General features: G+C 52.1%; 1 protein-coding gene across 3 annotated transcripts in view; it reads right to left on the bottom strand.

Annotated features, from left to right (window-relative positions):
- The window catches only part of ssh (Protein phosphatase Slingshot), a 380,590-nt gene that overhangs the window by 55,458 nt on the left and 310,921 nt on the right, over positions 1 to 14,211 (bottom strand). For all 3 annotated transcript variants that reach the window (XM_075686428.1, XM_075686427.1, XM_075686429.1), the window contains exon 6: positions 4,608 to 4,673. In XM_075686428.1, the coding sequence (XP_075542543.1) occupies positions 4,608 to 4,673 (66 nt within the window). The remainder of the gene's footprint in view (positions 1 to 4,607; positions 4,674 to 14,211) is intronic.

Genomic DNA, 14,211 nt, shown 5'->3' with positions numbered 1-14,211 from the left:
ACTGCGAAACTTGCAGTTTCACGTCGCTCTGCTGATTCATTATGTCCAAGTGGAGAAGTGCACGAACACCTATCGCATAACGGGCAGCGACCTCCGCGTCCGGAAAACGCAGCCTCCAGTAACAACCGTTCAAAATACAAACGAGAGCGTTAGCAAGCGTTGGCAATTGCCATGACTCGGAAGTACTAACGCTGCAGTGGGTGCATTCTTCTCCGACAATGGTCCCTACGCACGACTCGCAAATGCACCCAAATTTACAGCATATTTAGATTCCTTCTGCAGACTGGGGTAGCCGTTGGTAACAATCTAATTGCTCTATATAAACCCTCAATAGCGGCTGAGGTAAAATAGCTGACAGAGCGAAGATTCTGCGCGGCACACAACTGTGTGCAAAATTAGGGAGTCAAGGAGAAGCTGGCCTATGGGGCCACGACGCGATGATGACACGTGTGACGCAACGACGACGGCGAGCGAGGAATATAGCGGCATCAGTAATTTCCCTAGCGAGCAATACGGGACTGACGTTCCGCAATAACTGTATGTAAATGTACGTGATGCAGAATGGCAGACCAGCTCGCCAAGTAAAGCGCGAGCACGAGCCCCGGCCAGCTAGAAAAAAAAAAAAAAAAATAGAAGCGCACCATCTGTACAATGTAATAACTGCTAATGCATTTTATGCACGGTGATGCCGCACTCGGAAGATCGATCGGCGCACCTATACTCAAGCTGAATCGCGTCGGGTGGGCCTCGTCGACGCGCCGCTAGTTGCGTAAAGGCACGTAATAAAATAGCCGGAGCAGCTGCAGCAACGTCGGCCAAGGAGCTCTCGCGACGGAGACACCATAAGTTCAAGGCAAGCGGCTTATCGTTCCGCAAAGAAAGGAAAAGCGAGACGAGGCCGCCAGCTAGGCCGCGCCATGTATAACGACCACTTAGAGAAGGCGTGCACCGAGGCTGGCTCATTTACATAAGAGACGCGCCTTGCAAGCTGGAAACCGGAGAAGTACATCCCGCGAAGCGCCGCCGCGTCCTTATAGTTAGGGCTGGCTGCGGCGACGGCCACGTCTCCCTTCGCCACAGCTCGGAGATAACAGTCAATAACGACAGCATGCGTGTATACTCCACACCGAAGCGACGCAGACGCTGCAAGGTGCACAGGCAGCACCAAAGCGCGCACGATTTTCCCACCGTCGAGGCACACAAAGTGCAAGTTCGGTGAACCAGCGAGGGGAGACGCTACATACCGGTGGCATCGAAAAAAAACCGGACCGCCTATGCTTTTCGTGCACTGATTTATGTGGGACAGGTTTTTCTTCGGACTCGCAAATGCCCGCACTCTGTCAACCGCGCGTTTTAGCTGCCACGTCTATCCAGAAGCCACGGTTGTTGCTTTCGCGTTAGTTCGCGGCGAATTTAATACTAAAAGCAGCCATCGCAGCATGAGAAACGGGTCCCGCGTTCAAGTGTCAAGTCTCCATGTTGCGAGCGAAATGAACGCTAACCGAATGCGTGACTTTTTTTTTTTTCTTGGGTAAAAATCGGTACGGGAAAGAACTAAGATCAGGTGGCTCTGTGGCAACATTCTTGGAGAGAGAGAGAAATGGAAAGTGAGCACTAACCCGACAACCTCCTTCCCCATCTCGGCTGCAACACTTGGCGCAAATATGTGCAGTCGCCAACAAAAGTTTAAAAGCTAATAACGCTGAAACGAGTTTTTTTTTCTTTTTGTTTTTGCGCAGCCTGTCCACGCCGGCTGAAATCGAGTGGTGCAGGCTAGACGCGCCCATCCGACCAATTCGATGTATTCGAGCAATTCAACGTTGCGCAACTGTCCAACAATAGCCGATAGCACGCCTCGAGCTTTCAACAACTGCCAAGAGGGGTCGCCACGGGGCAAGTGGCCGTGGGCATACAAAGGCAGCATGGGATCAGTCCAAGGCAGGCGAGGATTTGGACGTGCACAGAGTGCGCAACAGTTCCTTCAAAGGCATTCGTGAGACTGAGTCAACCGACCGCCACCCTTGCAAGTATACATACATACAGGCAGTGCTCGAACGCGGCACAGTCGACAGCATAAGTGGCACATGCGGCTTCGGGCGAGGTCTGCGCTCGCTCTGAAGGACGACGGCGCATAACCCTTCCGCCGTTGAGGTTCAACTGAACGCACACGCATGGCTCGTCCCGTTTAAGAACACCCGGCAGGCGACGGCAGATAAAGCAGATTCCACAACTACCGCCTGCGACGAAGCGTGACGGCCGCTAAATGGACTGATTCGTGGCCCTTCTCCCCGCCACGGCCATTACTGCAGAGTGCCCTCCGGCGTTCCTCGCTTAGGTCGCGACCGGGATCCATGCACGCCGTCGCATGCGTGCCACCGACCGCAAAAGCGCAGGGTTCACGAGCGCACGCGAATGGGCGGCGACAACGCAACGGAAGGAGGGGGGGGGGGGGGCAGGTCTCGAAGAAGGAGTGCGCTAATAGAAGAGCGGTCTCTCCTCGGGGATCTAGCTACAGAGTTGCGCGTGAACAGAGATAGACATTGTCTCATAAGGTGGGGGGGGGGGGGAGGTGACGAGGTTTCGAAGCATCGGTTGCGATAGCAAATTATTGGACAGCTATACGAAGTAAGGATAGTAGTTTTATCGGCTGTATAAACCAGTAAATAATCGCTTACTAACTAAATTAGCAAGCATAGTCTCACGCGCGCACAAGCAAATACAAATGCGTCTCACTCGATGACCGCGGACAGTCGCTGTCAAAACGCTGGCGTAAGTAAGCGCGGCAGCTGCAGCGAGCGAATTGACATTCGTGCTACCTCTCGCTTCAGCGCAAACTAAGCGGCGAGAACACAGCGCAAATGACGTTATCAGCACTAAGCACCCTGTTCCATCGCAGATCGCTTTCAAAGGTAGCGCGCGGCCGCGCCATACGCAGCCGCCGCCGGCTTCCCTCCCTCCCTTCAGCCCGGTGCCTTGCGCGCGGCGGAAGACGGCACGCTTCCTATCCGCTTCCCTCCCTTGCGCTCGCAAGATTGAGCAGCCATCGCAAACTCACCTACGCATGCTTTCACTCGCACAGACAGCATACGACGCACGGCGCCGATGTTATCTCCCTTGGACTTTATACGGAGATCACGGCGACGGCAGAAATGCGTCTGCAATGTCCGTATAATCGCTGTCGCAACAAACGCAATGCGTACACATACAAATGCCCGAAACAAAGCGAACCGAGTGCCATGTCCTAGCTGCAACAAGGGTTCGAGGTGGACAGCCATTTTTCGACGTGGCTGGGAAGTCGCAAAACGTGTTCTTTCTCTTGGAAGCGCTGTGTTGTACGTGCCCACGAATACTTAAACTCAGAAAAATACCCGCGGCAAATCTCCACGTGCGTCGCGTGACAGTCAATCGCGTAAAGATGGTCAGAGGACAATAAGGGATGTCTGCAAAGTCTAAAAGAATTCTCGATCCCGTTTCTAGATTGCATTTCGTCTCCCGTTTGCTTTACTGGTGCATATATCCTTCACGCTGCTCGTGAGAAACGATTGACTTAGAACCGATTCACAGCTAGCGCCGTTGAGTACTGGCACGTCAGAGGACGTTTTCACGCTATTTTCGCTCAAAGCATAGTACACACACTGAATTAACAACACAGTTAGTGATTACAGAAGACGCTCCAAATACGAGAAAGCTTTGTAACGCCGCAGAATACAGGCACTCGCCGTCCCCAGCAGGAGGCGCACACAATACATGACTAGTTGCTTCCGGTACACAGGCGCTCGGGCTGACGCGTCGGCCAAGGACACAGACCACGAGCTCCTTTCCGCTCGCAGAGGACAATCGCGTCAGGGACACACAAACAATCCCGTCGGACTGTGCATGAAAGCATCACGGTGCCCTCTACCTGCAAGCACAATAGCGATGAAAAAGAACTTCTGGGCAGGAGCCCTTGTTTTGTTTGGGAGCAGGAGGTGGCTTCACGTCGGACCAAGTGTACGTGTCGGCGCCCATTATCGAACGCGAAAAGAACGTTTCAGCACAGGGCGACATCAATTTTTCTTGTCACGTTGTATTCTTCCCAAAAGAAAAAGAAGGTTAGCAGTTTTCTTACGCAGTGCAGTCCACCAAGATAGAGAATACAAGACAGGAAGGACATACGAGACAGGACATGTACAGCCGACGACCCGTGCGTTGCCTTTGTGGCCATGTTTCCGCTGGCTTCCAGCACGCGCACATCAATGTCAGGCTCAAAGGCACGCGCATGTGGCGCAAGACGGCAGCGGTGAGAACGCAAACCATGAATATTTATTTGTATGTGAACAGGAAATTTTAAAATCTGAGCTTTTACGCGCCAAAATATCGATCTGATTATCAGACACGCTGTACTAGGAGACTGCACTAAGTTTGACCACCTGGGGTTCTTTACGTACGTTTATACATACCGCCCCTATACAAACGCAGCAGCCGCGGCAAGGATTTGATTTCACGCCCTCGTGCTGAGCAGCACAACAACCGTAGCCACTAAGCCGCCACGGTGGGTAACGGGAAAGTTTAACACGGACACGCCGGAAGTTTCAAAGTTTCAGACAAACGGGAACCGTCGCACTCACCACATGGCCTGCACGGAGACCGGCTTGAATATGTAATGCCCGCTGCTAGATGTCACGCTGAAACCTCTGAAAAGGAACAGACAAAAAGCAAAGGCAGTCAAAGAACTGTCACGATACCGTCCCCACCAAACAATCGCTGCGCGACGGGACAAAACAAAAAGAACAATAGCTTTGCTGGGCTTATGTTTCAGCAAATACTGTTCACAGTGCCTTCTATTTTCCTCTTGGCTACATCATCATTCATATGAATTAAAATAATCTCCTTTTCATGACTTGTTTGACGAGATAATGTGCTGTGAAACTAAACCTGTCTGAAGGTGTTGCAGCCGTGTGATGTCAATTCTTCACAGCCCTCCGTAGTGATGATGTGCAATTATTGTTGCTTGGCAACAATGGACAAATGAAAGACAATGTAAACCCAATGTACAAGCGCTCGCAGACCGTCTATTAAACAGAAAAAAGGAATCGTATCGTAGTTTTCTTTCGATAAGAATTCGAAGGAAGTTATCCGTGAAAAGGCCAGAGGCTTGAATTCTGAAACGTAATGCATGTGCACAAGCTTGAGAGAAGTGGACGAAATGAAATTTCGCATCTCGAAAAAAGTATTTTACTATTTTACGTGATTAGAATGACAACCGATTAGTGCTATCACCACGAGGAAATAAAATACGATTAATGTTAAAACTATTAAGCCAATCTCTAAGCGCCATTGCTGCGATGTCCGACAACTTCCGCTTGCATTAAGTCGCCTTTGAAAGCGGATTTAGCGTAAGGCTGTAGGTTGCATTTAACGCTTAGCGAAATTACTTCGGTATGACAATTAAGCATCCAAACATTCGCTTTCGGCATGTAACTTCCACAACGGTTACGGCCAGTTTGCATGCTCAACCTAACATTGCGTGCTGCGATCTAGTGCTCACTGGGCTGAACACTCGCGCAGTCCTCCAGATAGGTCACACCACCGTCCGCGAAAGAAACGCCAAACTGAAGCTGAAACGAGCGGCCGCGGACCCACAACCGCGCAGGAAAACACTTGCACAAGACTGTACGGGTGCAAAAACAAGCGAAGCGCTACAACAAATACCCGCCACGGAGTGGACAGCCATAGGGTCACTTTCGACGACGTCCATCAGCCGTGCCGGTGAACGTAAGTAAAAACGGAACAACGCAAAAGAGGCCGTCGCAAGGCTCGCACCGTGCACGCAGTCGCGCGAGGCGTTCGGAAAACCCCGAGCGAGGCGACACCAGGAGCTGCGTCCCCGCACTTCACGCGAAGATTGCCTCGCTGATGACTCTGTCACTGTCAACGGCACACTGACGACGTGGGGGCGGAGCGCTTCTAGCGACATGATCGCGTGGGAGGCGACAGAGCAAAAGGCGGCTTGAGCGGGCGCGCGCGCGCGTGCGGCCGACCGGACGCGAGCGGAAATCGACAAAAAATGAGGGGGCAACAGCCCGCCACCTGTGGGGCGGCACGTGTCGATGGGACCGATAACTACGGGCCAACAAAACGGCGCGAGGCTGCGTGATCGACTGTAGTCGGAAAGGCTCCGGGATTCTACAACAGGATGCGAGTATTCAATTACTGCACAAATTTTGCGGCCCTTGTTGCGTTTCGCCTGCGACACGCCGTTTTGCCGGCGCGACTGCGGCGGGGCGGCAGACATTTTGGCCCGTGCGGCGTCGCCGCAACGCTCCCCGCCAGGCGTTTCCAGGCATGTTCCGATGCCACGTGTCTTCATGTGCGTGTGTGAGTGTATGTGCCATTGTGCCCGAACCAGGCGATGCGACAGCAGGGGTCACCCTCTCCTTCCAGTCATTGTGCCTGAACCAGGCGATGCGACAGCAGGGGTCATCCTCTCCTTCCAGTCATTGTGCCTGAACCAGGCGATGCGAAAGCAAAGGGTCACCCTCTCCTTCCAGTCATTGTGCCCGAACCAGGCGATGCGAAAGCAAGGGGTCACCCTCTCCTTCCAGTCTTTGTGCCCGACCGGCGGCAGTGTGCGTCACCTTAGCCCATTGTACAATCACGTGCTCGTCTATTGAGGGGTTCCTTCTTGCCCTCAACTGCGAGAGTATAAAAACAGCTGCCCCCGGACGCCAAGGAGGAGGGCTCCGATTTCTTCTGTTGAGTAAAGTGCTCTCCCGTCTCTCTACTTCGGTCAACCTGACCGCCAACTCTTTGCGATGTTAAAATAAACAAGTTGTTTTGTTGTTACCAGTCGACTCATGCTTTGCCGGGACCTTCGGATGCTTCCAGTTGTACCCCAGGCCGCCAGGCCAACGCTACCCTTGGGGCTTGCGACCCATGTACAACCACGGGCGTCAGCGCCGAGTTCCCAACAACCGATGCCATCGGTGGGATCCAAACATCTGGTTGGCAGCGGTGAGATCGCCTCCGACTTCAAACAACTGTCTGCCAGCGGTGAGATCGCGACAACGGAGGCCAGCAGCTAAGAGATGCAGTTGACGGTATGCTGAGCAGCTCAACGACGATCCGGGAGCAGTGCAACGAGCCCTGTGTGACGACTGGTTGCCTGCAGCGGAACGACTGCGCGGAATTCCTGCCTGCGAGGTTTGGTGAGTGCGGGACTTTCTTCTTCTGAGCTTTGCCAGGCTTTTGTTAGTGTCAGAAACAGAGCTGGTAATTGTGGTTGTCGTTGCTGCCGGGTTAGTTTGCGGCAAGACAATAGTAAGCAGTAGAGAAAGCAGCATTCAGAGCAGCCATGGATTTGAAGTCGTTGCGCAAACCGAAATTGTTGGAGCTTGCAAGAGAGTTGGGTCTGGATGTCTCGGACAAACTCAGAAAACCAGAACTGCTAAAGGCTATTCTTGAGTTAGAGGCTGAGGATGACGAGCTGTCGGAATGCCTTGAGACCATTGAAGAGAGGGAGACTGCAAAAAGACAGGAGCGCGAACTTAAAGAGCAAAAAGAAAAAGAAGAGCGCGAACTTAAAGAGCAAAAAGAAAAACAAGAGCGTGACCGTCAACACGCTTTGGAAATGAAGCGTCTTGAGGTAGAGATGGAACGCGCTCGTAATGGAAGTCAGGCACACGGTGCAGGAGAACGCGTATTGTTCAAAATGACTGACCTGATGCGGCCGTTTAAGCTTGGAGAGGACATTGGTTTGTTCCTGGTTAACTTTGAGCGAACGTGCGAGAAGCAGGGGTTCTCTCGGGAAACGTGGCCACAGCGCTTGCTCACTTTGTTACCCGGCGAGGCGGCCGACGTAGTCGCTCGCTTGGATAGAGAGGAGGCAGAGGATTTCGACACAGTGAAATCGAGTCTTCTAAAAAAGTACCGGCTGTCTGCGGAGGCGTTCCGTCGGAAGTTTCGGGAAAATGAGAAAGGCAAGAATGAGTCATATACAGAGTTTGCCTACAAGCTTATGTCAAACATGCAAGAGTGGCTCAAAGAAGAGAAAGCGTTCGGTGACCACGATAAAGTTCTGCAGTGTTTCGGGCTAGAACAGTTTTATAGTCGGTTACCTGAGAACGTGCGGTACTGGGTCTTGGATAGGCCAGACGTTTGTACGGTGGCTAAAGCCGCTGAGCTAGCCGAGGAGTTTGTGACGCGTCGGGCTCGCGGAGCTATGGACGGTCAAAAGGGTGAATTTGGCTGGAAGTTTGAGAGGCCGAAGTTCACGCCCATGAGATTAAAGGGGGACACGCGTAGTGCGGATGCGAGTGAAAGCAGTCCGACAGAACGTAAGGAGACGGCGGCAGCCAAACGCAGAAAGCGGTTCGAGATGAGGCGAGCGCGCGTTTGTTATACGTGCCAGAAGCCGGGTCACTTTTCGGCGCAGTGTCCGGAAACAACACCAAAAGTTGTGTTTTTTTCAATAGGCAGCACTGACGAGAACATGAAGCTTCTCGAGCCTTACATGCGAGACCTCCTCGTGAACGGGAAAGAGTGCCGAGTGCTTCGCGATTCCGCAGCTACGATGGATGTAGTTCACCCGTCTTACGTAGAACCCCATATGTTCACGGGCGAGTGCGCATGGATCAAGCAAGCCGTGGAAGCTCATAGCGTGTGTCTGCCGGTAGCAAAAGTGCTTATTGAAGGACCTTTCGGAGCGCTTGAGACGGAGGCGGCAGTGTCATCTATGCTGCCCCCCCAGTACCCGTACCTATTTTCGAACAGGTCCGATCACCTCCTGCGCGAGAAGGGGCTTTTGTTTGGTGAGGCTAGCGTTCAGGCCTTAACCAGGTCGAAGGTTCGGGAGCTCGCTGCAAAGGCGGTAGTTGCGGGGCCGACGTTATCGAACAATGAAAAAGGGTCAGAGGTGCAGCAAGCTGACGAACTGAATAAAATTGAGCTTGTAGCGTTGAAGGCGCCAGATACTGGAGAGGAAACGCCCGACACGGGAAAGTTAGAAGAGCTATCTACTGATTTGCTCATCGCGCCTACGTCAGACGGACTTAATAGGTTGCTAAAAGTCAGCCGGTCGGCTTTGATAGCCGAGCAAAAAAAGGATGGCAGCCTGGAAAACGTGCGCTGCAATGTCAAAGAAGGTATCGCCAGGAAAACTGCGCGTTTTGTGGAACGAGGTGGAGTCCTGTACCGGAAGTATCTAGACCGCAGAGGAGTGGAGTTCGATCAGCTGATCGTTCCACAATGCTATCGTCAGGATCTGTTGCGCTTGACGCATGGGGGTTCGTGGTCCGGACACCTAGGAGTTAAGAAAACTAAGGACCGTCTCTTGCAAGAGTACTATTGGCCAGGGTGTTTTCGGGACGCAGACCACTTCGTGAGGTCATGTGACACCTGTCAGCGGGTGGGCAAACCAGGGGACAAATCGAGGGCGCCGTTGAAATTGGTACCTATCATTACGGAGCCTTTTAGACGGCTCGTTATTGATACTGTGGGACCTCTGCCGGTAACAGCCACGGGGTACAGACACATTTTGACTGTGATCTGCCCAGCGACAAAGTTCCCTGAAGCAGTGCCGCTTAAAGAACTCAGCTCAGTTGAGATAGTCAATGCACTACTGTCCATATTTGCGCGAGTTGGTTTTCCTGCGGAAATCCAATCAGATCAGGGCACAGTGCTTACTAGCGCTTTGACGACAACTTTTCTCGAAAGGTGTGGGATAAAGCTGCTACACAGCTCAGTGTACCACCCACAGTCGAATTCCGTTGAGAAGCTCCACTCCGTCATGAAGCGCGTGTTGAGAGCGTTGTGTTTTGAACATCGAACTGACTGGGAGCTGTGTCTGCCTGGGGTGATGTTTGCTTTAAGGACCGCGCCGCATGCGGCTACGGGGTTTTCGCCAGCTGAACTGGTGTACGGTCGCTCGCTTCGATCTCCGCTTCGCATGCTTCGAGAATCATGGGAAGGCAGGGGCGACGACCCAGTCGTGGTGGAATACGTGCTTAAGCTCCTCGAACGCTTAAGAAGGGCACAGGAGTTGTCAGGTGAAGCAATGGCAAGAACCAGCAGAGGGCCAAGGTTTATTATGATCGGACCGCCAGGGCCCGTCGTTTTGAGGTGGGCGATGAGGTCATGATATTGCGCACATCGCTAAACAACAAACTAGACGTGCAGTGGGAGGGCCCAGCGCGAATTGTTCAGAAACTGTCGGACGTTAACTACGTGGTAAGTCTGCCAGGAAAGCGGAAAGCACAGCAAGTTTACCACTGTAATCTGCTCAAACCTTATAGACAAAGGGAAGCAGTGGTGTGCATGATGGTAAACGTTCCTGAAGAGCTTCCGGTCGAGCTTCCGGGACTAGGCTCAGTGACGAACAGGGAAGACACCGGTCAAGTCATTAGTGACTTAGTCAGTGGAGCATCGCTGTCGCCGGAACAGAAAACCGAACTACACCGGCTCTTACAAGAGTTTCAAGGTCTGTTCTCTGAGAGGCCTGGTAGGACTTCTGTACTTACTCATGATATAGAACTTACCTCCCCAGAGCCAGTACGATCCAAGGCGTATCGGGTGTCACCCCGCCAGAGCGATATTATGGAGGCTGAGGTAAAGAAAATGCTACAGCTCGGTGTTATTGAGGCAGGTGAGAGTGATTATACCTCCCCTTTGATTTTAGTTGAGGTACCGGGCAAGGAACCTCGTCCTTGCGTCGACTACCGCAGGCTTAATTCCATCACTAAGGATCAAATTTATCCGATCCCTAACATCGAGGAGCGCCTTGAGAAAGTTAGTAGCGCTCAGTTTATTTCCACCCTAGATCTTGTCAGGGGTTATTGGCAGGTTCCACTTACAGAAGAGGCTAGTAGGTATGCGGCGTTCATTTCACCAATGGGAACATTCCGTCCTAAAGTGTTGAGTTTTGGTTTGAAGAACGCGCCATACTGTTTTTCAAGCCTCATGGATAAAGTGTTGCGGGGACAGCAAGAATTCGCTTTACCGTATCTAGACGACGTAGCGATATTCTCCGCATCCTGGTCTGAGCATATGACACACTTGCGGGCAGTGCTAACCCGCCTGCGCGAAGCGGGCTTGACAGTAAAGGCTCCTAAGTGCCAGTTAGCACAGGCCGAGGTTGTCTACCTCGGTCACGTGATTGGTCAGGGTCGTCGCCGCCCCTCTGAAATAAAAGTGGCCGCTGTGCGAGACTTCCCGCAACCGCGCACGAAGACCAATATTCGGTCGTTCTTAGGTGTCGCCGGCTACTATCAGAGGTACATCCCCAGGTACTCTGATATCGCGGCTCCCCTGACGGATGCTCTAAGAAAAACAGAGCCTCAAACAGTCGTCTGGGACGAGACAAAGGAAAGAGCTTTTAGCGCCCTAAAGAGTGCCCTAACAAACCAGCCTGTGCTACGATCGCCAGACTATACAAAAGGGTTCATTGTTCAGTGCGATGCTAGTGAGCGAGGCATGGGCGTTGTACTGTGCCAACGGGAAAAGGGAGAAGTAGAACACCCCGTCCTGTATGCTAGTCGTAAGCTGACCAGTCGTGAGCAGGCGTATAGCGCCACCGAGAAAGAGTGTGCATGTCTCGTGTGGGCCGTTCAGAAATTGTCATGCTATCTAGCCGGCTCGAGGTTTATCATTGAGACGGATCACTGCCCTCTCCAATGGCTGCAGACCATCTCTCCCAAAAATGGCCGCCTCCTGCGCTGGAGCCTCGCTTTACAACAATATTCCTTTGAGGTGCGTTACAAAAAGGGGAGTCTCAACGGTAACGCCGATGGCTTAAGTCGAAGCCCCTAACGTAGGAATCAGCCTAAAAATTGTTTGTTACTGATGTTTTTCTTCCTGAGGCAGGATTTTTTTTAACATATTGCTTTTGTTTAGTGTTTCAAAGTGATGATATGCTTTCTAGTGCAATGTTTCAATTTGTGGACGCGTTCTGAGTGATGCTAGACTGCTGTAAGGAACTAGGCAGTGGTATAAAAAGGGGAAAGAGCCTGGCAGGGCTTAGTGAGGGTTGTGCCGTGCTTGCTGACTGAGCGGTTGAGTTTCAGCGTAGTTCTAACGCTTGCCGGGAACGAGAGCAAAAATGTGAACTCTCCCGAAGTCACTTTGCAGTGTCCCGTGCGAACCTGAACGAGAGAACGAGGCCTTCTCTGTGCGCTGCGCTCAAGAAACGTCGAGGGACGCCCGACTTCGGTTATGAGCATCATCGAGCGACATCCCTCCGGACAGCGGATGCAGTCCTCTGTCCATCGGGAGCTCCTTCCCCCGGCGGGGCGGTCTGTTGCGTTTCGCCTGCGACACGCGGTTTTGCCGGCGCGACTGCGGCGGGGCGGCAGACATTTTGGCCCGTGCGGCGTCGCCGCAACGCTCCCCGCCAGGCGTTTCCAGGCATGTTCCGATGCCACGTGTCTTCATGTGCGTGTGTGAGTGTATGTGCCATTGTGCCCGAACCAGGCGATGCGACAGCAGGGGTCACCCTCTCCTTCCAGTCATTGTGCCTGAACCAGGCGATGCGACAGCAGGGGTCATCCTCTCCTTCCAGTCATTGTGCCTGAACCAGGCGATGCGAAAGCAAAGGGTCACCCTCTCCTTCCAGTCATTGTGCCCGAACCAGGCGATGCGAAAGCAAGGGGTCACCCTCTCCTTCCAGTCTTTGTGCCCGACCGGCGGCAGTGTGCGTCACCTTAGCCCATTGTACAATCACGTGCTCGTCTATTGAGGGGTTCCTTCTTGCCCTCAACTGCGAGAGTATAAAAACAGCTGCCCCCGGACGCCAAGGAGGAGGGCTCCGATTTCTTCTGTTGAGTAAAGTGCTCTCCCGTCTCTCTACTTCGGTCAACCTGACCGCCAACTCTTTGCGATGTTAAAATAAACAAGTTGTTTTGTTGTTACCAGTCGACTCATGCTTTGCCGGGACTTTGGATGCTTCCAGTTGTACCCCAGGCCGCCAGGCCAACGCTACCCTTGGGGCTTGCGACCCAGGTACAACCACGGGCGTCAGCGCCGAGTTCCCAACAACCGATGCCATCGGTGGGATCCAAACACCCTGCAAACATCGACTGCTCGAGGTGCGGATTGCATGTGTGTGGCGTACTGTGCCAGGAAAAACCTTACAGGGAATCTGCTAAATGTCTGAAATTCATCGAGACCGTTCCGCAAGGTTGCGAATGAAGACATATATTAAAGGAAAAGCCAAACTGTTCTGTCAAAAAAATCAACAACTTCCCGGGAGGTTCTGAACGATGCTATATTAAAAGTCAAACTGATCTGCTGAAAATTTCCGTCACAGGATCCCATATCAACTGGTCCCGTCACCGACTTCATTTAATACACGTACGCCTGCGAGTATACGGTGTCGAAAAGCAATACCTAATATGTTGAACACTCACTAGAACGTGGCATTACTTTACTACCGTGAAAGTAGCGTGCGCTAATGTTGAAATTATCTTAGAGGAAGAATGCAATATAAATCCAAGTCAATGAACATTTCGGTAATCGAAATCTCACGTCACGGCAAAAATAACTAACAGAGAACTAAACTATACGAGATTCGTGAAATTTTCTCGTATGAGTACAACTACCACCATCTGTTAAAACTTCTTGAATGGATGCTTTCGCTTCTCCAGTTAACACCTCGGTCACTCTCCCTCTTCTCTGTCTTTTTCTCTGTCAAGGCCCGCAAGCACATTCAAATGCTATTGTTAGCTCATGCTGGCACCGTTACAGATATCACTCAAGACGTGTGCATACGCTTGCATAGACCACTGAAAACTCAGTGGCCCTCCGCCGGTTACCGAGGCCGCCTGCTCTTTACACAACGCTGTTTAAGGAGCTCCGACTCGGGTTGCTGCAATGTTGGCGTTCGTTACGTTTTCGCGTCTGTCTGTGGTGATCGTTCAAAGTCGCCCGCAGGCTCCCTCCCACTAAACGAGCGTACACGAGATCTGAACGGTTCGCGCTGTTAAGCCGCCCACGTGCAAACCGCCACGTTTGATATGCTGCAAAAGTATACCACGTTAGCGACAAAACGAACGTATCCTCTCAACCATTTAACGTCTGCCCGCGGTTGTTAGGCAGAGTCCAAAATCGGCAGTACATGTGCCCACAAAACATCTTACGAGAAACTGTATATACGAGAACACATTTAAAAGAAGAAAAAAAGAAACACGTCTGTCGCGGTAGCGCAACTGTACTCCTTGAGCTGGATTAGACAAAAACGAG

This window comes from Dermacentor variabilis, chromosome 3 (assembly GCF_050947875.1).
Source record: "Dermacentor variabilis isolate Ectoservices chromosome 3, ASM5094787v1, whole genome shotgun sequence".
Classification (NCBI taxonomy): domain Eukaryota; kingdom Metazoa; phylum Arthropoda; class Arachnida; order Ixodida; family Ixodidae; genus Dermacentor; species Dermacentor variabilis.
The sequence above is the reverse complement of the archived record's forward strand: the minus strand, read 5'-3'. Positions and strand labels throughout refer to the sequence as shown.